At 49.6% G+C, this 26,871-nt stretch overlaps 2 protein-coding genes across 3 annotated transcripts in view; both read right to left on the bottom strand.

Moving 5' to 3' along the window:
* LOC119390743 (uncharacterized) overlaps window positions 1-26,871 on the bottom strand; it is a 490,304-nt gene that overhangs the window by 300,237 nt on the left and 163,196 nt on the right. The window lies entirely within an intron of this gene.
* Window positions 1-26,871, bottom strand: part of LOC119390742 (uncharacterized) — a 356,206-nt gene that overhangs the window by 274,749 nt on the left and 54,586 nt on the right. For both annotated transcript variants that reach the window (XM_049414913.1, XM_037658432.2), the window contains exons 8-9: window positions 10,690-10,801; window positions 1,780-1,929 (exon numbers count right to left, since the gene is read on the bottom strand). In XM_049414913.1, the coding sequence (XP_049270870.1) occupies window positions 1,780-1,929; window positions 10,690-10,801 (262 nt within the window). The remainder of the gene's footprint in view (window positions 1-1,779; window positions 1,930-10,689; window positions 10,802-26,871) is intronic.

The following is a 26,871-nucleotide window of genomic DNA, read 5'->3' as shown; positions in this document are numbered from 1 at the left end:
TCGCTACTCTCTCTATCTACGAAATACTTAATAGAGAAACAGCAACACATGAAATCCACGAACTAATGGCCGTAAACAAATTTGGCTCAGCTAACAAAGCTGACCACTAATGAAATTCACCACACGGAAAGGAACAGGAAATAAGACGAGGCAGAACGAGACAGCACTTCCTCCTGTCTCGTCTGTTTTCCTGTCCCTTTCCGTGTGCTGAAGTTTCAATACGCATCAGTATTAACACGCCGAACTGCATACGATAAAACGCTGATCAAGAAGAACAAAGAGAGTGACATAAGGAACGACAGCGTCAAAGCGACAGAGGCAGCAGTAAAGAAAGGAAGGAGCATCGGAGCAGCGACAACGAAACTCCGTTTAGGAAGGAATACAATGCGCGCTCTAAAGGACAAGCAGGGATATATTATCAGTAATTTCGTTGGCATAGTTGAGATGGCTGAGGAATCTTACGCTGCACTATACTTTTTGCAAATAAGTCATCGATCCTCGAGCGACAGCAATGTCGTGCAAGAAAGAAAGGAAGGATAAAGAGAGAAAGGAAAAACAGGGATGTTAACCAGTCTAGAAGGACCGGCATGCTACCCTACACTGGGGGAAGGGACGGGGGAGATATAAAGAGAGAGAGTGAGAGGGAAGGCGAATACGCACGTACAAAAGGTCGCACACATCTCACAGCCATGCAAAATACTGTAGTTCCATATGTAGCTAACGACGAGGGTAAAAATGCCATACGCAATATGACACATGGAAAAGCGGCCAGAGAGGAGAAGAGAAGAGAATACAGAGGAGAATTTATTTTGAAGAAACGTCCTACGCTATACACTCAGTGCCTCAAAGAAACAACAGTTCGATTGAGCTCAAAAGTACCAACATTATACCAACATACCAACAAGTACCAACAAAAGAATTCAGGAAATATAGGTCTATCAGCTTGCCCTCAGTAATATACAAAATATTTACGCAGCTGATTTCAAACAGCATGAGAGAAACACTTGAACTAACCTAGAGAACAAGACGGTTTCATGAAACCGGCTTGTTCCGAGTTGTTCAGGAAGCCGGCTTCCGCCAGCCTTTCCGCCGGTGGGATCCTCATCCCACCAGCGGAAAGGGTGATTTTTCGTCCATTTTTATTGCTTTCAATTTAGGTCCAAATGATTAAACTATACAAAAAGCTAATAATGTCCGCTTTGCTTTAATTCCTTGGCATAATTGTCTGTTGGCTTCACTAGTTTGGTCTGACAAAGAAACGAACCCCTCGAAATATTTCCCTTCTTTCGTAATCACAAAAAAGAAATTCGCTGTAGAATAAGAATGGGCTGGCGCATTCAGAGACACTTCGATATAATCACAGGAAATCTGCCCCTGTCATAAAGGCGAAAAGTATACAATCACTGCATACTACCACTTCTAATAAATGGGGCTGAATCCTGGAGGCTAACAATGCAACTAGTGATAAAGTTGAGGAGCACACAGCTTGTAATGTAAACAAAGAAGATAGAAGTAACACTGAGAAATCGGAGGAGGAAAGAATGGGTGAGGGAACAAACAGGGGTAGCGGATATTCTAGTTGACAGTAAACGAGAAAATTTCTATGACTATTCTCAAAGTGTTCTTATTTTATTGCCCATGAAAGCAGCAGGGTAGCTGCAGCTTCTATTAGGAACTAGGAGCTCCTTACACCTACCTTGGATAAAGTCATGAGCAGAAAAAATATGCGTCATATCACACTCACTGCCTCTTGTAGAGGTCATGCCACGGCCCACTTACTTGACACGATAATAAAAGTCTCGAACTGACTCTCTGCTGCATTCAGACAGGTATGGTATGCGTCCACCAGTCGAGGAGGATGTCAGGTAATGCAGTTCTTCATTTTGCGGACATTCGCCCCACCTGCCATTATCTTTACGTGCCCCTAAGCTGCAAAAGAAAATAAAACGAAAATTTTGCTGAATTTCGTTTGTGCAGCTTTCACGAATCATTCCTTCAAATGACAGTGAGTGCATAACATTATTCGATCACTTTGTAAATATTTCTAAAGAGCAAGGCTGTGGCGAGAAATGAGCAGCACCACCTGACCACTGCCGCGTTACATTGCACATCACACGAATGAGTCCAACTCGTGCATAAGACGCACGTTCACGCAATACTGGCTCACGGACTGTGACTTGCGAATAATGAGCCGTCGTGGTGACGTGAAATCTCTTTCAGTATTTCATAATCAGCCAAGTTTAGAACGAGACGAAATTGCTTTTTTACTTATTTTTATTGTACGTAGCTTTAGAATGGTGAAATGAAAGTTGACCTAGAAAGACTGAGTGGAAAACTGTACCTCCAGCAGTAGCTTCAGGGATTATAAAAGTTCTTGGGACGTAACGTCTATGTAAGTGAAGGCATCAGCGAAAGCGGAAAGCTTCCTCAGATTTCTTGAACATTTCAGATTTCACCCCTTCTCTCTCTTTACATCGATTTTTCAGTCATGAAAACTAGAAGTCGCCGCTGTTAACGAAATATTTCGAACTAAAATATACGGCAACTCATTGTGAAAGATAACATAGAGCAATAGACAGGATTGCTTGCAATATGAAACTACACGAGCGCTAAACATGCATGCTGGGAAGCCTTCATCTTTCAATCACGCAAGCGCACGTCAAGCGTGCTTCCGCGTAGCTCGATTTGCTCACTGTGGCACGCAGGGGCGTAGCCAGAAATTTTTTTCGGGGGGGGGGGGGGGTCAACCGTGCTTTATGTATGTTCGTGCGTGCGTTTGTATGTGCGCGTGTATATATACGCAAGCAAAACTGAAAAATTTCGGAAGGGGGGGGGGGTCGAACCCCCCCAACCCCCCCCCCTGGCTACGCCCCTGGTGGCACGGTAAAATGTCACCATTGCATCAATATAAGCACATTGCCCTGAGTGTATGCTTCGACGTAAGGTGATGTACAGAAAGTTGAAGCACATTGCAAGGAAAGCAGCTACATGAAGTTTCTGGAATTGAATAATGCTTGCAGACAACCAATTAAGCAGTTAAACAATGCCATGTGTCGCCACAGTACTTACTGCCTAACAAGACTACCTTTTTTGTCGGAACATGTTCTCGCCTTTTTTGTAGCCCTTCTGGTAAAGGAGAATACAATTATGGAAATCAACTGTCACGACCGCGACTCACGCACTTTTCACGAGCAAGGATTTATCAACGTTCTTTTAGCTGTAGGTTGGAGCTCGCCATGCTTCCTGATATGTTTACTGCGCTTTTCGACAAGACGTCGAATACAATGTATATAACTTTACTTGAAAACAAAAAATCACCTATATAGGATAGCATAAATAGCTTCTGGCATAAAATACGCAATGTGCATGCATATTATGCCAGTTTTCCCTACAAACAGTGAGAGTCAACGAATGCGAAGTTGAAGTGGATACCTGGTGAAACTACGGAGTGCACTCACGAGCATTTCGACAGGTCTGAAGAATCGTGCTACGAACCTCGAGATGTATGAGCGTAATGGAGATGGCGTCATCATTTCAAAACATATGTGCTGAATAGCGAACCCAATGTAAGCTCTTCATTACGGCTGAAACTCCTCAAGATTAACTGATTTCCTTCTTGTCCTAGTTGAGAACTAGGCGAGTTGAATAATGATGCAATGAACGGCCATGTATGCAGTGGTGACGACAACGAAACGAAAAATTCAGCTAGTTCCACGCTCCGAAAAGCATCCGACAACGGAGCTGTAAGCGCGCGAGTGTACATGATTGGCTACCGAGATCACGTGGTGTCATAAATCCGCCGCTACATTTGAAATGCGCGGCCTTACAGCTGATTGTTCAAAGCGACCTTACTTGACCTGCCGGCTGAGGCAGTGGCACTTCAGCTCCATCGTCAGCGCAGGTTGTAACCTTGACCACTTTTGTTTGTTTGTTTTTGTTTTTGAGCGGGCGGCTTACTTTCAGCGCGATCGCGAGCGAGTGCGCGGGCACGTCGTGCCATCCCACGGTGGGCGCGGTTACTGTTCAGCTCACGGTCCTCATATCAGCCAATGGCCATGGGCATTGTCTTCATAACGAGGTCATTTTGGGTGTGTCGCATCATTTCTAGCAGATCTTGAGAGTTATTTGCAAGTCCCCGTTAGCTGATGCGCTATTTTTGGCTCACATCTTTTGGAGAGCCTCGACTACCGATCAGCAGCGTTTTTCTGACCATGCTGAAAAAAGTGTTGCGGGGCCCCTTTCAACCTGATCACCGGTGTCAAACACTGTCAGAGCGCTCTCTAACGACCACGCGAATATGTCATATGTCAACTTCGCTATAAAGCGCAGGATGAAGAGTGCGATTCGACCTTTCCTATTGTGCCGTAGTTTTGCTTGTGGAGAAAACAAACCCTTGGGTGCTATGCAGGATTGCTCGAGTTTGGCCAAACTCGGGATCATTCCGGGCTTTGGCGAACCCTCCTTTTGAACGAACTAATGTGATGAGTAGCGGATAATTTTTAAAGTGCACTCGACAGGCACAGGAGTAGAAGACAGCCTATAGTGGTGCGCTTCGCGTGGGGAGCCCGCTAGAAAAAAATCAGTGTTCGATCGAGGGCAGACGGAACAAGCAGGCGAAGAGGTTCGGAGACCAACCACCGCGGCTGTTGGTCCACGCAGGATGTTGGTCCTGTTGCCTGTTGGTCCACGGAGTTCCTCCTTGAATCTTTCGGTGGTCCTTTGATGTGCTAGAGCAGCTTCCTGGTTCGCTCGGCGCCTTTCCTAGCACCCAGATGCTGAGCGCGGTGACAGACCCATCTCTGTTCCTCAGGCCGCAGGCGGAACATACAAAGAAGCGGCCGGCTTCCTGATGTGCTCGGCAGTCAAATCGGCCTCATGTGCAGCTACGACGCAGTCACTGCGCAGACCTGCTTCTGGCACTACGACGGGCGCGACGCCGACAGTATTGTGAGTGGCAGACGGCCACTAGTACTAAGCGTACTCCTCGTGAGCCGGGTCTTGACACCATGTTGTCGCTGAGGAACTCTAACGCGTTTTTCGACGTCGCGTGTGCTGTTGCTTGAGCTCCTGGGCCCACGAACCTTTCGCACTAATAGCATGAAAAGGTCAAATGCAGCCCTCAGTGCACTCTGTGTTCCATTGATTACGATGGAACGCGGCGTCACGTCAAGGCCAGTCAAAAAAGTTGGGTGCTGTCTTCAAACCAGCGGCATCCTCTTTCATTTCTTTGTCGTTCCACTGAGTGCAGACCTGCACCTATGCAAGAAAAGTGTGCAAATGTTTACTAATAGTGTTGTTGCTGCTGCTTCACTGTATGGAGCCACTGTAACATTGTTCTTCTCGCAGACGAAGCCCTCCGGCGAGAGGTCAGCAGGGCAGTCGATGAGTGAACGGCTTAAGGCGGGCTACATGCGTGACTTCGGTTTTGATGACCGTCAAATGGCAGTGAGGCATGCAATTCTATAAGTCACCTTACTAATACGCTCAGTCACGACAAACGGTACAAAAATTGGGGGGACGCTTAAGCTTCGCCTTTAAGAGTTGAACGCGATAGGTATATCCTGCCCCTAGTGCGCACTTCGAACACTACGAGTGTTTAATAGAATGCGCGCACTAAGGTGTGTGCCTTATGTAATGGGTAGCATGCATTAAACCAGGGGCAATTATGCGCGAGAAACTTTTTCGAAGTTGCGATGCACCCACTACGTGGTCTTAAAGGAATACGCGCAGTAATGTGCCTTCTGTAATGGGTGGCTGTCTTTAAACCACAAAGTCGTTATGATAATGACATGGTGTGACGCCCGATGACAATGTACGCTTGTACCACGCAATATTACTGCGATATTGAATATCGTACTGTGACACCTGTATACAGGACGCGTATTTTCGGGAAGCATGAAAGTTACTTTCAGTGCAGCTCCAAGCAGAGGCGTGGCTGTGTGGTAGAACACCTGCATGCCACGCAGACGGCCTGGGTTCGATTCTCACCCAGACCCAATATTTTTATTATTTATTTTATTTGCAGCTTTTTCGATTTTTCGGTCACGGACAAGATGATGATTTTTCGCTCACAACCAACGGTGCCGACGCCGACGGCGGAATTTCTGCGATACGAGCTCTTTAACGCTATCGCGTTAACATAGTCGGCGAGTAGCTTTTGGCACAGTCCACGTTTGCTTACAGGAGTCCATAACCACACTTAGTCGCCAGGCTGGTAAATGCCTTGCCACTGTCTGCTGTCGCAGCGTGATTTCAACCATTTTTTGTGAAACGAGAGTACGCAGTCGAGCGATTCGTCGAGCCTCCTCCGCCCGGGAAAAGTTTCCGCGTTACAATCGTCGTCATGACTACAGAAAGGAAACATACTATCCAAAGTGTACCTCGCTGAACGAGCGTAATGAAGGAAAAAGGGGCTGCCTCCAGTGGTCTTATGTTGCGCGGTGTTATAGGCGTATGTGACGAGCGGAAGCACATCGTCCCAGTTCTTGTGGTCCGAGCGAACGTATCGGCGTCAAATGCAACCCCAACAGCGGCAAGCCTTCGCAATGATATAGTGCGCGCCGTCCTGTCATCACCATTGACAGGCACTGCGCATATGCGCGCCTGTCCGTGGTAGTAACTGGACGGCGCGTACTACAGTAAAACCTCGGTGATACGAATCTCGCGGGATCACCAAAAATATTCCTATCATCCGAAATTCGTATCACCAGAAAGTATGAAAAATTATCATCCGACAAAAGAAAGCTGGCGTACGGCAAAAGTCAAGAGACGAACTTTCGTCGAACTCTTGACTAAAGCTGGCGTACATTTCCATTTATTTTTTTTCACAGCCGTAGCAATGTCACGAATAGCTCGCAATGATTGCCATTGAAGTTTTTAGACGTCAACAATCATACCAGCACTCGTAAATATACGGCCTGTGCGCGCGTGTTTAATTATTGAACCAGGTGCGTTCGTGGATGACCACCTCGCCCGATCAACAATGCATCTGTGACCCGCGACAGCTAGTGGCCCCTTCCAAATCTTAGTATGCTTTTCCGCATAACAATAAAGTACTGTGGCGAAAGTGACTTAAGGAGCGCTTTGATGCGTTGATGAAGGCCAGAAAATTTCACAACAGTGGTCCTACGTTATTATTTTCTTATCGCGGTGGTGTTGGTGATGTTTTTTGAGAGATTTATGGCCGTGCCCGCGAAATTGCGTCCCCAACTGTCATGAATGTTGCCGTTGTGAGGCCTAGCTCCTTCGCCAAGACCGTCCATGTTTTCTTTCGGTCCTCGTCCACATTTCATAGGGTGTCTGATGCACGACGACATTGTTTGCATGGAGGACATGGCGTGTAATCTAAACGCCAAGGCACACGGAGGCGCATTAGGGCCTCTAAGATTCGTGCATACAATCTTGGAGGCTACGACGCCTCACTGAAGGTTTATTCTGATCACTGTGTGAGAAAAGATTTTTTTACACCGTCATTCTGACCAATTGGCGGCGCAGCGCGCATGCCCGCGCTTCCGTTTCTGCGCCCCCACCTGACTGGCGTGTCTTCCGCGACAGCGCGGACAGCACCTCTTCCTACCTGCACGGTAGCGTACGTTCGTATCAAACGTCGCGGGGTGCAAATTTGTTCGAAACAACCGTACTCCATTATATTGAAGGCCAATGGGCCTTGGCCGGGGTCAAAGAAATATTCGTATCACCCCGAAATTCGTATGAGCCGTGATCGTATCACCGAGGTTTCACTGTATACCATTGCGAAGGCTGGCCGCTGTTCGGGTTTCATATGACACCGATAGTACATCGATACCATGTTCACAAGTGTTCTATATGTGCGTTCAGTCCAGCCATTGGTCTTAGGGTGGTAGGCGTTGAATGTCGCACATTGGAGGCACACGGACGTAGAAGGTCTTCAACTGTTGCAGAGGGTAGTGCTGCCATGTCGCAGAACCGAGTCAGGTAGTCGGCGCATACTATCACCCAGTAAATTGCCTTTGGATGAACGTGGAAACGGTCCTATCATATCGATGGCTACTTGTTCGAAAGGTGAGCTGGAAAGTGCTACAGGCTCTAGGCATACTGGGGGGAGTGTTCGTAATACGTCTTTTGTGACTGATACTCAGCCAAACTGTCTTGCGCATTTCACGCCAGTAAAATCTCTCTATGGATCCTAAATTTCCTAAAGTTGGGCCATCGTGCACGGCACGTAAAACGAAAGAGCGGAGGGCTTCTGGCACCACCAGAAGATAGCGTACACCTGTTGCAGAGAAATTCGTTTTATATGGGTACTCCACCCCGGACGCAAAACCACCTGCTGTTGAGTCTTTCGCCGCAGAGAAGAGAGGCTCTAGAGTCGGACCCTGACTTTGCTGTCTCGCGAAAGTTGCGACCTCTGGGAAATCTCGATGTACGGTTCCGGTTACATGGTCGAAGTTGTCAGCCTCACATTCCGTTGTACGGAGAGGCATCCTGGAAAGACATCAGCGTCAGCATGTTGTCGTTCGCTCTTGTATGAGACAGTGAAGTTGTGCTCTTTCAGACGCAAAGCCCATCGTGAAAGGCATCCTGACGGATCCCGAAGATTGACAAGCCAGCACAGAGTGATGTTCGGTGAAGATCGTAAACTGACGCCCGTATAGCTGCGACAGAAACCGCTGAACAGTGAAAGTAACAGCTAGGCATTCTCGTTCAGTTACCGTGTAGTTACGCATGGGTCTGCTCAATGACCAAACAGCGTAGGTGCCCCGACAGGGTGGTGTAGTGGTTATGACGCTCGACTGCTGACCCGAAGATCGCGGGATCAAATCCTGGCTGCATATTCGGTGGAGGCGGAAATGCTTGAGGTCCGTCTTAGATTTAGGTGCACGTTAAAGAACCCCAGGTGGTCGAAGTTTCCGGAGCGCTCCACAACAGCGTCTCTCATAATCTTATCGTAGTTTTGGGACGTTAAATCCCAGTTATTAATATTATTTTTTAAATATTATTATTGACCTGCGTATGCGATGACATTTCCATGTCGCCGGCATACCGTATCGACACGGTTGAAGAGTATGCGATGTTCTGGGCACTGGGTCTTTGGTACCCTCTCTCAGCCCTCCGTCTGACATCCCGTAAGTTCAGGTGGCGGAGCTGTGGCACAGGGTGGATTTCTGGCACCCTGGACTGGATGGTGGCTGGCTGCGCTGCTGCTGCTACGATATCCAGGAATCCCTGGTCCTCTGCGGCGTCTTGATGCCGCTGCCGGCAAACTCGTCAATCGACTGTGCTGCCTGGTCATCAGCATCGTTCCTCACACCGGTGTGATGACAATTGACACATGGTACGAACCACAGGAGTCAAGCTGTGTTGCCCAGTCACACCGGTCTCCTCCGCAGGCCAGCCTGACGTCGATGGCAGTGCACGAGGGACGGCCTGTTCTCCGGAAGAAGGTGAAGGACCCGGCGTTCAACGCTTGTAGGCCCAGTTGATGAACGACGTCTACCAGGTCCCTACCTTGAGAAAGGAGGAGGTGCGACAGCCCCACATGGTGTGATGAGTGTACCGTTCATGTCACCACACAGGGGGACGTCGCATCCGAGTCGAGCCGTCAGCTGTAGGAGCTCGATGGTGTTCCGCGGCTGTCCACGACGAATGTACGCTGAATCACACAGACTATACACACAAACACGAAGAACTAAAGGTTATTTCATCACGCAGCAACGATGTCTCGCAATCAGTTTGATATGATATCTGGGGTTTTACGTCCCAAAACCACGATATGAATATGAGGGACGCTGTAGTGGAGGGCTCCGGAAATTTCGACCATCTGATGTTCTTTAACGTGCACCTAAATCTAAGTACACGGGCCTCTACCATTTCCCTCCATCGTAATGCGACCGCCGCGGCCGGGATCGAACCCGCGACCTTCGGGTCAGCAGCCGAGCACCGTGACCGCTATACCACCGCGGCGGACCGCATTCAGTTTCACTGCGCTCACGACATACCACTTACCGCCGCATTGCCGCCATGAAGCAAGCGCCCCTGGTGACATTTGCGACAAGAAATGTTACTTTTGACGTGTTTCTGGAGACACGGTCTATCGATTGTTCTAGATATTGTTTCTACCGACATTCTTTCTACCGAGCTTCCTGGTTGCCTGGAGAGTGGAAATTTTCCATGATTCAGGTGGGATGAAAGAACTTGCCTGAAAGAGGACAAACGTCTTGGAACAAGCCTGTAGGAGGCTTGATGTTCAGTTGGCAAAGAGGTAGCGCGACAGTCAAGCTGACGTCGCCGCATTGTTCAAATGTTGACAGAGTGGCGTCGCGGACGCATCCGCACGCGGTGTTCCTTTGAAAACTACCGCAAATACTGCACATGCGTTTGTGACCCCACGCGCGTCCTTGTAGCCGTTTTTCTCAACGCTGCGTTCTCGCGCTCTGCACGTCACGGCCACCGTAGTGCGAGCTAGGAGCACACTTGTGCTGCACAGAGGCTCGGGCGATCCTGCATATAGCACCCCTTATCTCTAGCCTTTCCTGCTGCGCACCATGTCGGAGACCATTTGGAGCTTGCTTTTGCAACCGGGAACACAGTAGAATTTCGCACGCCCTTATTTCTGCACCAGAAGAAACAAATTGTCGTTTCGCACGCACGTACTATGTTCTACCAGCAGAGCACTACAAAAGAATAGCATCTGCTTTCTGATTTACTCACAGAAGTGCTACTTGAAGTGCTGTGAGACGTACGCCGTTGAAGGTAGCACCATCGTCGTGAATAATTCCCACTGAAGCGTTTCCGAAACATATGGATCGGGGATAAGCCAGTCCTGCAGAAATAAAACTCCGTTAGCAGCCATAATGTTCCGCAACTAACAGCTTTTATGAATAGCACGGAGATCGTGTACTGTGCACTTAGTTGCCTGCACGCATCGCTTGCCTGCAAGCACAGGTTTTAACGTCTGAGAGAGTTGTCGAGATATTCAGTTTCTAAATATCTTCACCGATGTGTCACTGACACACCTACCCCCTTTCTTCCTGATATGGTATGCTTCCAGTAACGCCTGTGCCATCTTATCTCTACCTCTGCTCAGAATCTCGATCTCATTCAGTTTGAGCCTACATGTCCCGCAGCTTGCGCAATGCTCAGCCAAATAATTACCCGCACTCTTAACCGCCCATAAGGCTCCCCCGCCCGGTCATTAATACAGCGGCCCGTCTCGCTTGTGTACGCCTTCCCGCAGACCAACGGTACTTCACAGATAACCCCCGTACAACTCATGGCTTTTACGCGCGGCAAGGAAACTGGACGAATCGACACAGAAAAGACACACAGAGGGTGAAGCGCGTTTCACCCTGTGTGTGCCTTTTCTGGGCCAATTCGTCCAGTTCCCTGGTAGTGCGAACAAGCCATGCATCCGCACCACCTAGCCCGCATAGCAGCTTACTTCCCCGTACAACAGTTCACAATCTTCCTACCGTGTTTTTCTGGCAAACACTTTTCTTCCCATTACGACAAACACGCGAGCACAATTGGGCAAGCTTCTTCGGAGCGGAGAACACTACCGACACCTTATGGCAGTTCGCCTTCGTAACTAAGAACTCTCACGAAGTTGCGAAGTTTCTTGAAGCAAAAGTGTCGCCAGGATACCTCTTTCCTGTTGACGTCGAGGATTTATTTTGTCCATAGATGAGGGTGGTGTTGTTTATTTCGCAAATTCTTGTGGTTGACCTGTTGCTAAGTTTCTGCGTGTTCTTGAATTTTATCTTGATACGACATTCATCTCGTTTAAGGTAAGCCTTACCGTCAGACGAAAGGGAAGTACGGACTGCTGGGCGAGTTGGTAACTCATCTTAATGCTGTGGTGCGCAAAAGAACGAAAACACGAAGGAAGGCAAACGAAACACTGCCATGTTTCGCCATGTTTCGTTTGCCTTCCTTCGTGTTTTCGTTCTTTTGCGCACCACACCATTAAGAAGAAAGGGATCTGTATTGAGTCCTGCGCAGCTCCGGTCTTTCGTAATCTGTTCTTAGCTTCTGTAGACCGCGCTCGTCAGCAATGCTTCAATGGAATCGGTGCGCACAAAGTATTCCGGTACGTGGGCTATTACCTAAGTTGACTTATAGATTACAGATTGGACGTGCCCTCAATATGTTAGTAGACTGTCGGACATCTTTCAGCCGAATTCGAAGGGTTTAGTTTTCACACACAATCTGCCGTTACGGAGTTCATTAGAGGTTTTTAGACGTGAACATTACGTTAGGGGGCGATCATCTTTGCTGGGAATACGCTCCGCGTGCCCAGAAAGAGTTATTGCCCTGTCGTTCGGAGCATTCAGAAATGGTAAAGAGGGCTGTAGTTAAACTTTGGGGTACGCATTACCGAAATCGTGTCCGCAAACAATGCTCTCGAGCTTTAATAAGCAAGTGCACCGGTTGTTGTCGGCTGGCTTCTCGTGTTGCGTATTTACTGTAGGGAGCCGTGGGAGATTCTCCTCACTCGGCCAGGGCTGGAGGTCCAGAGAGGCCTCTTGGACCAGGTGGAGCGTGTAGCCGGAATAACTGGAGTCCTGGAATAGGGACCCACCTACTCGCTCTTTCGCATTCTACCCATTCCACTGAAGAATCAATAAAGTTGTTCCACCATCACCTCGTGTAGAGATTTTTTTCTGTGGCTGAGGCCCTGTTGTAAAAAGACAAAGCAGTCTATGTTCAGAAATATAAGCACCCTAGAAAAAACACGGTCAAGCCTGTTGTGGTGCCGTACGTACGTACGTAAGGTTGCGCACCATATGAAAAAGGTGGCGAATCGTCATAAGGTGCCAGTAGAGCTCCCCGCTCCGAAGCATGCTCAGTTGTGCTCTCCTTCTTTTCATCGTGATGGGAAGAAAAGTGGTTGCCAAAAACACCGTAGAAAGTTTGTGAACTATTGTACGGGTGCTATCTACGAAATCACGTTGACCTGCGCCAAGGCCTATATTGGCAAGACGGATCGTTGTATTATTGACCGGGCGGAGGAACATTCACAGACTATCAAGAGTAGGGTAACTAATCTGGGTTAGCATAGCGCAAGTTTAGGGGCATGTAAGCCGAAACTGAATGAGATAAAGATTCTGGGCGGATGTAGGGATAAGATTGCACGGGAGTTACTGAGAGCTTATCATATTGTCACGTGGTCGTAACGTCGATGTAGGCAGCAGTCAGCACGTCAGAGATGAAACTCTTTATTTGGCCGAACTTGTGACCAGGAAACTGAAAGTAAAACTACCGCAATACACTTATAGCGGCGAACAGAGCCTCGACCGTCGATCAACTGACAAGTGGTCAAGCGCGTCGGCTATCGAACTTTCCAGCAATATCGGTGGTGGCGGCGTTATCTCCCGACAAAGCTGGAACATTCGCGTGCGGCGCGCAATCTTAACGGGACGTTCTAAAACAATCGCGAAGCTGCTTACACATCGCGGCGCGGCCTGCGCAGCGCGTTGCCCACAGGCTTTGTGGGTGAAGCTTCAACTCATGAAAAATAAGACGCGTGGCAATATCAGGAAGAGAGGGGGTAGGTGTGTCAGTGACACATCGGTGAAGCTCTGAAGTGAAAACGTGCTTGTGACAATGCATTTGATTTGCTGCGCATGTGTATTCTCTGCATATATTTGCTGGCGAAGCCGCGAATAAAGTTAGATGAAAGTAGCGCCCGTCCTGTCTCTCGTTCTTGTGAATGTCTTCTTTGGCGCTCGAAAGTTTCCCAATAACTTATTTAGGTGATTGTTGGTAACCCAAGGTCTGCTTTTCAATCCACAAGCACAATCAAAGACGAATCATCTAACAGCGAAGATCTTTAAGCTGTCGATAACTTGTGCTCCATCCTAAAAACTATCATCATGAACCGGCACTGGCTCTCCTTATTCTCTTTACGGTAACTTGTGCTCCGTGGTGCAAAATTCCTCAGGTGTGTATACACCACAGGAATTGGGCATGTCCCACTACCGTCCACAGCAGATGCGAGCGTCAAACGAAAACGAATACGCGAAAAAGATAGATAGAAAAAAAAGAGCCACAAAAAAAGAGAGAAAGAAAAAGTCATAGTTTCGCCGAACGGCGAAGCAATGAATGCGATAGAAACAAATTAGAATGTAACGCGAAGAACGGAAAGCAGCTCGAAATTTCTAGTGCGTCGCTCAAGCGCAAAGGACGCACGAAAAGAACACACACAGGGCAAGCGTGAACTATCAAGTGTCACAGTTGTTACTTATGTCTGTTTGAACAGAGTGCTCGTTTTCCAAACGCGGCCGCTGCAGCGAGCGAAGTGATCTTTGTACGCTCGGTAACTTCAGCGCGGACATCTCAGTGAAAGCACAAGACATACAACTCCCCTGCTCCTTCCACAAGGCACACGCAGACGACCACGCCCCGTAGGGCGAAGTGCACCGAGGCGCGCGCGCGCAACGCTACGCGCGGGGTGATGACCTTTAAAGCGCGACCCTCGCGCCATCTCGCTGGGGAATAAGAAAGCACGCAGAAGTAAATTATGTATATCACTAGCTCGCCGTTAGCATGCTGCAAGACGGTACTCTTCGTAACCTAGCCGTCTAACGCCGCGCGCTGCGGAGCGAGAGGTCGGCCGTTCGATTCCACGCGGCGGAAAGTATTTTTTCTTTGTGTATATATATATATATATATATATATATATATATATGTATATATATATATATATATATATGGATAAAGAGAACTTCTGGCTATCGTAATAAAAATTGTGAAAGACTTCGTACTATAATATAGGAAACAAAACAAATATTTATTTTACCCTAACAGTTTCGGTTGGCGGTGCACCGTCATGCACCGTATATATATATACGGTGCATGACGGCGACGACAGTGACGGCAAAAGCCAGCCGAGACTGTCCATATAATTTCTATCGCAACAAAAGGATAGATAGAAAGAGGAAGAGAAAAAGAGAGAGCAATGAAGGGAATAAATATATAAACAGATAAAAAGACAGAAAAACATACACAGAGAGAGAAAGAGAGACACAAATAAAGAATCGGATAGAGAGGTAGACTGAAAGAGGAAGGTATAAATAGAAAAAAAGAGAGAAAGAAGGGGAACAAAGAGAAAAAAAATATATAGAATGAGAAAGAAAAAATCACATCTCCCTCTAAAGGGGACCATGAGGCGATGCTAAGCAGTGACGTGCTTTCTAATTCCCCATGTAGACCCCGCGTTTCAAAGGGGGAGTGGAGAGGGGAGGGGAGAGAGGCAAATGGGGAGGAGGAAAGGGAGTGGGAAATGGAGAGGAGGAGAGATGTAGGAGAGAGTGAAAGTGGAGAAGGTGTGGGAGAGAGAGAAAGGTAGAAGGAAATGGGAGAGGGGGCGATGAAAAGTGGAGAGGGGAGGGGGAATTGGCTGTGGAGAGGGAGAGGAGGTGTGTGGAGAGGGCTTGCGCATGCGCAGCAAGGGTGGTTACGCCGCACACCACCGCCACCACCGGAAAACAGAAAGGAACAGATACTATTTTAATAGCGAAGCTGTGTAAGCTGTTGGTAACTTGTGCTCTGTCGTGCAAAACTTCACAAGTGGGTATGCGGCACTGGAATTGAGCGAGCCCCACAACCGAGTACAGCAGGTGCGAGCGTGAAACGAAAACTCTGCTCGGCGAAGTGGACCACGTGAAACACACGAAAGGGAGAAAGAGAAAAATACAGACATTGAGATAGAAGGAAAAAATAGAGAGAGAAGGGAAGCGATAGACAGAAACAAAAAGATTGCGAAATAAAGGGAATAAAGAAGTAAAAATATAGAAAATAGGAGAAAGAGAGAGAAGAGGATGGATAGAAGCAGACACGAAAAAGAGATAGAAAGAAATAGAGAGCAATAGAGGAAGGTGCACAGAAGTAAATAGACACAAATAAAGAGAGAGAAAGAAGCGGAGGGACAGAAAAAGAGATAAAAAGAAAGGTAGAAGGACATAGTAAGACATAGAAAGGAACAGACACAAAAACAGATGAAAAAAAGGGAGAAAGAGAGAAATAAATGGAAACGAAGACAGAGAAAGAAGCACTTATAGAGAAAGAAGGAAATTAAGATAGAAAGAGCTAGAAAACGAAAGAAATAGACAGCGAGAAAGAAATAGAAAGAAACAGATACAAAAATGAGATTCAAGAAACATTGAGAAAGAGAAAAAGATGTGAAGAAAGAAAGAAAATAAAGAGAAGGCCGCCCAACCTCGCACTTCCTCTAGGCTTGGCACCACGTGTGCGGTGCTGCCATAATTTTTTTACTAACAAAAATTGATAGAAAATTAAGATAAAAAAATATATTGTTTGATAGCTGGAACGCAATAAACTTCTGAAGAGAGAAACTCGGGGCGTGTTGGTTGTTCATCGCACTACAGAAACCATAGCGCAATAAATGAAAGGGGAAAAAGATGAAGACAGGTCAAGCGCTTGTGCTGTCTTCGCGCTATCGAGCGCTCTATTTTTTTCGTTTTTTTTTCTTGCGCTATGGTTCCTGCAGTACGATGAATAAACTGAAGTTTTAGGTAAGCTTGAAACAGTAAGATTGCCTGCAAGCCTGCCGTGCTCCTGTGATACGCGCGCGACCACGTAATTAGCCATAGTAACATTTAGAAATTAGCAGATCATCTAGTTTGAAGATATATTCATGAAAAATGGAATAAACTTATGAAAATTGCAATATCATATAAATCAAGCGTTTTGCGTCGGACGCTATTACACCGCTAGTGTCTTTTATCTTCACATAAAACACTGTTTACACGTTTTTTTTTATCAGTGACCCGATAAGATCTTTCGATAAGTTTCTCTATGTAGCCCTTCGCAATGCCCTGAACGGTTCGTTATACAACGGTTAATAATAAATACCTATAGGTTGTACGCACGGCCGGCGTCACCAGCGACAAGTAGACAAGCGTCGCTGTCCACTCTGGCAAGCGCCGTAGTGTCTCCGAAAAAACGGAAGTAGTGGTTTAAGTGCATACTTTATGCAACTACAGTCAGCCGTACGTTCTTTTCAAAATACGATACTTTTTCAGGTGTGCGCAGTGCGGTAAGTGACGGAGAGGCCTTCTGAGATCCTGATGCAAACTCTCGCAGTTGCTCAGACGCGGAAGCGTATTGTAATAAGCTACCGCGGACGCCGGGAGTGTTTCCGGCGTGGGCACCGAAGCGCGATAAACTGAACTTGACTGCAGCCAGCGAATCTGACGGCGGTTAAGCAGCTGCCTTGTAGGGATTGTACTATAGCTGAACGATAAATAAATTAATCGATTAAATTTCTCCCGCACAACGACTTATCTTCATCGATATTCACCAGCTATTTATTCGATTTACACAAGGTGGCAGGAGTGCCGAGAAAATCCTGAAATCATTCCAGAATACTCAGTACAAGTGGCAACTATGATGCCGAGGCGAGTACATGGCGGGCAGAGTAGGAGCGGCTGTATGTATGTTGAGAGATTTCTCGAGTATCAAGTAGCGGTTTCGCCAACCGAGTCTTACCCTCTCTTCCACATACTGCACGGGGCAGGGGCGTAGCCAGAAATTTTTTTCGGGGGGGCGGGGGGGGTTCAATCATACTGCCACGCCCGCTTCTGCTTTTATTTTGATGTGTTCGAGTTTGACCAGCAAGGACGATTATCAACGCTCGACGCTGGCCCCGAAGCAGTGTTCGAGAAGCTTCACGATTCTGGTAGATCGTTTTGTTAAGATTGCGCGCCGCACGCGAATGTTCCAGCGTTGTCGAGAGATAACGCCGCCACCAGCGATATTGCTGGAAAGTTCCATAGCACCTGTATAAAAGCCGACGCGCTTGACCGCTTGTCAGTTGATCGACGGACGACGCCCTGTTCGCCGCTATCATTCTACAGCGTGTATTGCTGTAGTTCTAGTTCTCATTTTCCGGCCACAAGTTCGGCCAAATAAACAGTTTCATCCTGCAAACGCCGACTGCTGTCTTCGTCGACGTCACGACCACGTGACATCTGGTGGAGGTGCTGCTTCATGATCCGGACGCCACCGCGGAGCGCTGACCCAAGCCCAAGCCGCAAGGAGGACGACGGCAAGGAAATCCCGGATCGTCGAACAAGCCGCAGGCAGAAGGGACTGCAGCCAGAGCACGGGCTCCTTCTCGATAAACCCAGGCAGCCGCAGATCTCAACATCGACCACAGCGACGATGACCGACCACTTGCAGCCTGCGCCAATCCTTTTTCGCCAGCCCAAGGAGCCGCCCACCTTCCGCGGATCGTCGTTCGAAGACCCGGAAAGCTGGCTCGAAGCCTACGACCGAGTCGCCCTTTTCAATTCCTGGACCAGTGAAGACAAGCTACAGCATGTCTTCTTCGCCTTGGAGGACGCAGCTAGAACATGGTTCGAGAACCAAGAGCGAACCCTGACAACATGGTACGTTTTTCGCAGCAGGTTCCTGGCAACATTCACCAGCGTTGTCCGCAAGGAGAGGGCCGAGGCTCTGCTCGAAACCCGCGTGCAGCTGCCAAACGAAAACGTGGCACTCTTCACAGAAGAAATGACGAGACTGTTCCGCCACGCAGACCCTGAGATGCCCGAGGAGGAGAAAGTTCGCTTCCTCATGCGAGGAATCAAGCAGGAGCTGTTCGCGGGACTAATCAGAAACCCACCCAAGACCATCCAAGAATTCCTCGCGGAGGCAACAACAATCGAGAAGACGCTCGAGATGCGCTCTCGGCAGTACAATCGCCGCGCATTCCAAGACAGCGCAGCAGTTCACGCCCTCGGCTCCGACGACTTGCGCGAAACGATACGAGCCATCGTGCGAGAGGAGCTGCGAAAGCTCGCACCTTTTACACAGCCCGAAGTGACGTCGATTGCGGACGTTGTATGCGAGGAAATCCAACAATCACTGGGTGTTCCTCAACCGGCACCGCCGCAGCTGCAAGCAATGAGCTATGCTGCTGCAGCCCGACGCAACGCACCCCCTCCTCGCCCACGTCAAGACGCCGCGCCGCCCCAGCAGTTCCGCCGCCAGGCGCCACCGCCGCCACCACCGACGTCATACCGCCCGCCAGCCGGTCAGCGATACGCGCCGAGGAAGACCGACGTTTGGCGCGCCCCCGACCATCGTCCACTCTGCTACCACTGCGGAGAAGCCGGCCACACCTACCGCCGCTGCCATTATCGACAGATGGGACTGCGTGGGTTCGCCGTCGACGCGCCGCGTCCACAGCAGGGGGAACGACCATGTGAAATCGCCGACTACCTGGCAGGAGCGCAGTGGACCCCCCGAGGACCTTCCCGATCGCCGTCGCCAGGCCGCTACGCCTCTCCCCAACGCCGACCATACACTGGCCCAACCCGGGGCCGCTCACCTAGCCCGCATCCGGAAAACTAAGGGCAGCAACCGATGGAGGTGCGGTTGCTGTACGACGAAATACCGAAGACCCTCCGCCGCCGACGCCGCCGCCACGACGAAGGCTTCAGGACACGACGCGAACCCCTGACGATGAAACCTCGCGGACCGAAGTAGACCTGACGACGCAACGTGGAAGCAGCGGAACAAACCGACGTAGCCGTGACCCGACGCCACGACCTAACTGCAACGCAAGACGACGAACTAGCGACCTCGACGTTCTTATCGACGGCCACAGCCGACTTTTCTGTCATCAGTGGACCGTTCGCCACGAAGCTGAAGAAAGTTAGGACAGCCTGGGAAGGCCCCGAAATCCGGACAGCTGGAGGTCACCTCGTAACCCCGGAGGGAATCTGCACAGCGAGACTCACCATTAACAACCGGATTTATCCCGCGAACCTCGTAATCCTGCCGCGTTGCTCGAGAGATATTATCCTTGGTATGGACTTCTTAGGCCTTCATGGTGCAATCATCGACCTGAGGTCTAAGTCAATAACACTGTCCACGGAAAAGGCAGTGCCGCCGCACACTCCGCCAAGAAAGCACGCCTTGAATGTGCTGGAAGACCAGGTCACCATTCCCCCTCGCTCCAGCGTCATCATTTCCGTCGGCACTCAGAAATCAGCAGACCTGGAAGGCGTTGTTGAAGGCGACCAGCACCACTTGATTAACCGCAAGATTTGCGTCGCAAGAGGAGAAGCAGAGCTGCGGGCAGGGAAAGCAATAGTTATGCTCACGAATTTCAGCAACGAGTACAAGCACGTGAGCAAAGGCACGACGGTCGCCTACATCGAAGAAATCGTAGAAGCCAGCAATGCTTTCGGCCTCACCGATTCTCCCGAGCCTACTCCGACGAATAAAGCACCACAACCAGCTTTCGACATGAATCCCAGCCTTCAGAAGCAGAAACAAGAACAGCTCAAAACCCTGCTCTTGCAATACAAGGACTGCTTTTCGTCGTCGTCAAGAATTCGGCAGACTCCCGTAGCAAAACATCGCATGATAACAGAGGAAAGCGCCAGACCACTCCGTCAGAGCCCGTACAGAGTTTCGACGCGAGAACGCGAGGCCGTGAAGAAACAGGTCGACGAAATGCTACGCGACGACATCATCCAGCCGTCGAAGAGTCCGTGGGCATCCCCGGTGGTGCTAGTGAAGAAGCAGGATGGGACTCTACGTTTTTGCGTCGATTATCGTCGCCTGAACAAAGTCACGAAGAAGGACGTGTATCCCCTTCCCCGGATAGACGACACCCTGGATCGATTACACAACGCAAAGTACTTTTCGTCGATGGACCTCAAGACCGGTTACTGGCAAATAGAAGTCGACGAGAGAGACCGAGAAAAGACTGCTTTTATAACACCAGACGGCCTGTTGGAGTTCAAGGTCATGCCCTTTGGTCTTTGCTCGGCACCTGCGACATTTCAATGGGTTATGGATACAGTACTGGCCGGCTTGAAGTGGCAGACGTGTCTCGTGTACTTGGACGACGTGGTTGTGTTTTCCTCAAACTTCGACGAACACCTTCGGCGCCTTGAAGTTGTACTTCAAGCAATCAAGACCTCCGGACTCACCTTGAAGCCTGAAAAGTGCCGCTTCGCGTACGAGGAGCTCTTGTTCTTGGGTCACGTAATCAGTAAGGATGGTGTTCGCCCGGACCCGCGGAAAACAGCTGCCATCGCTGACTTCCCGACGCCCACCGACAAGAAGGCCGTACGCCGTTTTCTGGGCTTGTGCGCCTAATACAGACGTTTCGTCAAGGAATTTTCACGGATCGCCGAGCCACTGACGCAACTCACGAAGGCCGACGTCGAATTCAGGTGGGAAACGTCGCAAGTTCAAGCATTTCAAGAACTGAAACGACGCCTGCAGACGCCTCCCATACTTGCGCATTTCGACGAATACGCCGATACGGAAATCCACACCGACGAAAGCAGCGTAGGACTCGGCGCCGTCCTTGTGCAAAAGACCGACGGATTCGAAAGGGTCATCAGTTATGCTAGCCGGTCGCTATCAAAGGCAGAAATCAACTACTCCACAACAGAAAAGGAGTGCCTGGCCATCATCTGGGCTACATCGAAGTTTCGCCCCTACCTCTACGGCCGGCCCTTCAAAGTTGTGAGCGACCACCACGCCGTGTGTTGGCTAGCTAACTTGAAGGACCCTTCAGGTCGCCTCGCACGGTGGAGCCTACGATTTCAAGAATTTGACATAACCGTCGTTTACAAGTCCGGAAGAAAACACTCCGACGCTGACTGCCTGTCCCGCGCCGCCGTCGACCCACCGCCGCAGGACGACACGGAGGATGACTGCTTCTTAGGAACCATAAGTGCCGAAGACTTCGCCGAACGACAGCGAGCGGACCCAGAACTCAGGGGCCTTGTGGAATACCTCGAGGGCAGGACCACCGTTGGTCCCAAGGTATTCGCGCGACGACTGACGTCGTTTTTCTTGCGCAACGGTGTTCTCCTTAAGAAGAACTTCTCGCCGCTTCGAGCCGATTCCCTTCTCGTAGTGCCCTCGACATTGCGACCAGAGGTCCTCCAGGCTCTGCATGACGACCCGACGTCTGGACACCTTGGTGTTTCTCGCACGCTCGCAAGAATACAGGAAAAGTACTACTGGCCGCGCCTTGTCGCCGACGTAACTCGCTACGTCAAGACCTGCCGGGACTGTCAGCGACGCAAGACACCGCCGACTAGGCCAGCCGGACTTCTGCAGCCTATCGAGCCACCTCGACGGTCGTTCCAGCAAATTGGGATGGACTTACTGGGGCCGTTCCCGACGTCCAATACCGGAAACAAATGGATCGTCGTAGCTACCGACTACCTCACCCGCTACGCCGAGACAAGGGCCCTACCTAGAGGCAGTGCCGCCGAGGTAGCGAAGTTCTTCGTTGAGAACGTCCTCCTGCGTCATGGCGCCCCAGAGGTCCTCATCACCGACAGAGGTACGGCGTTTACTGCTGATCTAACTCAGGCAATACTGAGATACAGCCAAACAAGCCACCGCCGGACCACAGCGTACCACCCACAGACCAATGGCCTCACCGAGCGGCTAAACAAGACCATCGCCGACATGCTGGCCATGTATGTCGACGTCGAACACAAGACGTGGGATGCCATCCGTCCGTATGTGACCTTCGCATACAACACGGCCATGCAAGAAACGACGCAAATGATGCCGTACAAGCTGGTCTACGGAAGGAGCCCGGCAACGACACTCGACGCAATGCTACCAACCGCCACCGTCGAAGACGACCTCGACGTAGCCGCCTATTTGCAACGCGCCGAAGAAGCTCGACAGCTCGCCCGCCTGCGCATCAAGAACCAGCAGAGGGTCGACAGCCGCCACTATAATCTTCGACGACGCCATATGGAGTACCAACCCGGTGACCGTGTGTGGGTCTGGACGCCGATACGCCGACGTGGGCTCAGTGAAAAACTTCTTCGGCGATACTTCGGGCCATACAAGGTGCTTCGACGTCACGGCGCTCTTGACTACGAGGTCTTCCCGGACGGCATTACGAACTCCCAGCGACGCCGCGCACGACCTGAAGTCGTCCATGTCGTGCGCCTTAAGCCGTTTTTTGCGCGTTAACAACCCTGGAGACTCTACTTTTTCCTTTGTTATTGTAATTTATTTGTGTATGCACTTGTTTTTTCCTTCCCATGTTCTGTTGCAAGCATCGGGACGATGCTTTTTCAGAGGGGGGCAATGCCACGCCCGCTTCTGCTTTTATTTTGATGTGTTCGAGTTTGACCAGCAAGGACAGTTATCAACGCTCGACGCTGGCACCGAAGCAGTGTTCGAGAAGCTTCACGATTCTGGTAGATTGTTTTGTTAAGATTGCGCGCCGCACGCGAATGTTCCAGCGTTGTCGAGAGATAACGCCGCCACCAGCGATATTGCTGGAATGTTCCATAGCACCTGTATAAAAGCCGACGCGCTTGACCGCTTGTCAGTTGATCGACGGACGACGCCCTGTTCGCCGCTATCATTGTACAGCGTGTATTGCTGTAGTTCTAGTTCTCATTTTCCGGCCACAAGTTCGGCCAAATAAACAGTTTCATCCTGCAAACGCCGACTGCTGTCTTCGTCGACGTCACGACCACGTCACAATACTTTCTGTATGTTCGTGCGTGCGTTTGTATGTGTGCGTGTATATATACGCAAGCAAAACTGAAAAGTTTCGGGGGGGGGGGGTTGAACCCCCCAACACGCCACCCCTTGGCTACACCCCTGGCACGGGGATTACGTCGCGCTGCCTGCCATGGAAAGCGCACCCTCAACGGAGATATATTCCACGTATATTTCTTTGTTGTATCAGCACAAACTGTATTAGCAGACAAAGGTTTGATTTGAAGTAGTTTTAAATGCAGCGGCTACCGAGCGGCTGCGCTAAAAGCTACCACACGATCTGATGCGAAGATCATGTACTGGCACGACACTTTTGCCTTTCAATCAAGCTGCGCATATGTTCTCGCTCCAAAGGTTACTTCGCCGTAATTTCACTTGTATGAGCGTACCGAATCAAGTGTCGGCAAATTGTTGATACTGTTACGAATATATTTAACTTATTTACAATATGGAATAGTCCAGCAGTCAGGATGGCGGTTGTGTATTCTCAGAACACCGACACGTCGTCTGCCTCTTCTTCGCACACCTCCCCACAGTCATAGCTGCAACCCCGCTACAATACCTATGCAAATTCGGTCGTGCTACAAAATTGAGTCGTCTAGTGGCACGTGGACACGAACCTGCAGAACACCCTCCGGGTGTAGGGAACTTGTACATATCGACGTCGGCGTGTGTGCAGGGTTCCGCGTTGTACTCTATTGAGCCCATTCGTTACTGCAGTTGCAATGCTATTTAGACAAAGACTGCAGCGAAGCGCTTCGCCAAGTTGTTGTCGAGCGCACTTGTACGCAGACTAAAAACGCCAGGCCTGCGCTGAAACCGCAGCAGAGTCACAGCGAAAGCTAGTAGAGCGGCGTTTCTAGAGCCCGTTGTAAGATCTCTTGGGGCAACTAATACAAGTACACTAGCAAGGTACCCACTACGCCATAAATCACAATTTTTGCGAAGTTGGGAAGCGCCTACTAAGCCAATATGCGTCATTCTGCGGAGAAGCGAGGCTCAGCTACACGTCTGTACGGTATTATGTGTACTTTGTCCACGCGATGGCTGATGACGATGAAGAATTATGGCTCTGCCGTTAGTAATGGGTTGGAAGCTCTAAACGGACCACCAGTTATGCACTTTGCATTGGGTGACGCCCGGTCGCTATTTCCCTCTTCCGCCATGCTGTATAACATACGTTGACGTGGGAGAGAGAGGGGGGGGGGGCGAAGAACTTTACTGAGACCCCGAGGAAATGTATCATGCGCTCATGAGCTTCGTTGGCAACCAATACAAGTGCACTTGCGAGGCACCCACTACGCTAGAAATCATTGTAATTTTTGAGAAGTAGGGAAGCAAGCACTGCGCCATTTTTCGTCAATCTACGAGGAGCCGTGGTACCTGCTAAACACATGTAAAGCGTTATGCGCACTTTGTGGATGCTGTGCCTGATGACGAAGAAGATTTATGCCGGAGCCCTTTGTAATGGGCTATAAGCATTCAACAACCTACTCGTCGCGCAATTCGCATTGTGTGACGCCTGGTTAAAGAATTCGCGTTGTGCGACGCTTGGTGCTTATTTTACTCTTGCACTACGCTACATTGCATATGTTAATGTGGTTCCTTCCCGACATGAAGCCAGTGTAGGACCTTTTTGCAAAGCAGTTTCAAGCACCGGTATGGCTCAGAGCTTGAAAACTGGGCTCCCACGCAGGGGGCCCAGGTTCGAACCTCGTTCCATCCTGGAATTTTTGCAGCGAAACCTGTTATGAGATCATTTCAGCGGCCGTTTTTGGGCCGTAGTTTTCCGCCGCCGCCGTCGCCGGTGTCCGTAACCCCTATCAATCGAAATAAGAAAAAAACGAAATAAAAAAAGAATTCCATGATGGAACCAGGTTCGAACCTGGGCCCAATGCGTGGGAGCCCAGTATTCAATCACTGAGCCATGCCGGTGCTTAAAACTGCTTTGCAAAAAGGTCCTATACAGGCTTCATGTCGGGAAGGAACCGCATTAACATATGCAACGTAGCGTGGTACAGGAAAGAAGATAAGACACAGAAAAAAGAGAAGGCAGGGAGTTAAGAGCATAAATAAACACCAAGCGTCGCACACGCGAATTCTTTAACCAGGCGTCACACAATGCGAATTGCGCAACGAGTAAGTTGTTGAATGCTTCCAACCTATTACAAAGGGCTGCGGCATAAATCTTCTTCGCCATCAGGCACACCACCAACAAAGTGCACATAATGCCTTACATGCGTTTAGCAGGTACCACGGCTGCCCGTAGAATGAATAAAAATGGCACAGTGCTTGCTTCCCTACTTCTCGAAAATTACAATCATTGTTAGCGCAGTGGGTTCCTCGCAAGTGCACTTGTATTGGTTGCCAAGGAAGCCCATAAGCGCATGATACATTTCCTCGGGGCTCAGTAAAGTTCTTCGCCCCCCCCCCCCGCCTCTCGCCCCCACGTCAACGTATGTTATACAGCATTGCAGGAGAGGGAAATAGCGACCGGGCGTCACCCAATGCAAATTGCATAACTGGTGGGCCGTTTAAAGCTTCCAACCCATTACAAAGGGCTGAGCCAAAATTCTTCATCGTCATCAGTCGTTGCGTCAACAAAGTGCACGTAATGCCTTAAAGACGTGTAGCTAGTGCCTCGCTTCTCCGCAGAATGAAGAATAATGGCTTACTAGGTGCTTCCCAACTTCACAAAAATTGTGATTTATGGCGTAGTTGGTACGTTGCTAGTGTGCTTGTATTAGTAGCCCCCGAGAGAGCGTACAACGGGTTCTAGAAACGCCGCTCTTCCAGCTTTCGCTGTGACTGTGCAGCGGTTCCAGCGCAGGCCTGGCGTCTTTTTCTTATTTCATTTTTTCTTCTTATTTCGATTGATAGTGGTTACGGACACCGGCGGCGGCGGACTGCTGAAATGATCGGCCGCTGAAATGATCTCATAACAGCTTTCGCTGTAGAACAATTTCTCTAGAAGCGACGAAGGTAGAACTACGGAAGTAAAGAGAGCGCCATAGCGCGGTTTTCTCGTGCGTTCTGTCCACCTGCGTCGTTTCTTAATATTATTCTCGTGGTTTCACCTACCAGAACCACGATATGGCTGCAGTAGACGCCGTAGTAGAGGACTCCGGAAATATTGGCCATCTGATGCCCATTAACGTGCGCCTAAATCTAAGTACACCGGCCCCTAACATTACGCCTCCATCGAAATGCAGCCGCCGCTGCCGGGATTCGATTCCGCGGCTTTCGGGTGAGCAGTCGACGACCATAACCGCAAGACCACCGTGGCGGGTTCTGTCGCTTCTTTGCTCTCAGCCTGAATAAATACCATTTAGCAACGCTCCTTAAGCAACACTT

The sequence above is a fragment of the Rhipicephalus sanguineus genome, chromosome 4 (assembly GCF_013339695.2).
Source record: "Rhipicephalus sanguineus isolate Rsan-2018 chromosome 4, BIME_Rsan_1.4, whole genome shotgun sequence".
In the NCBI taxonomy this organism is placed as follows: domain Eukaryota; kingdom Metazoa; phylum Arthropoda; class Arachnida; order Ixodida; family Ixodidae; genus Rhipicephalus; species Rhipicephalus sanguineus.
The sequence above is the reverse complement of the archived record's forward strand: the minus strand, read 5'-3'. Positions and strand labels throughout refer to the sequence as shown.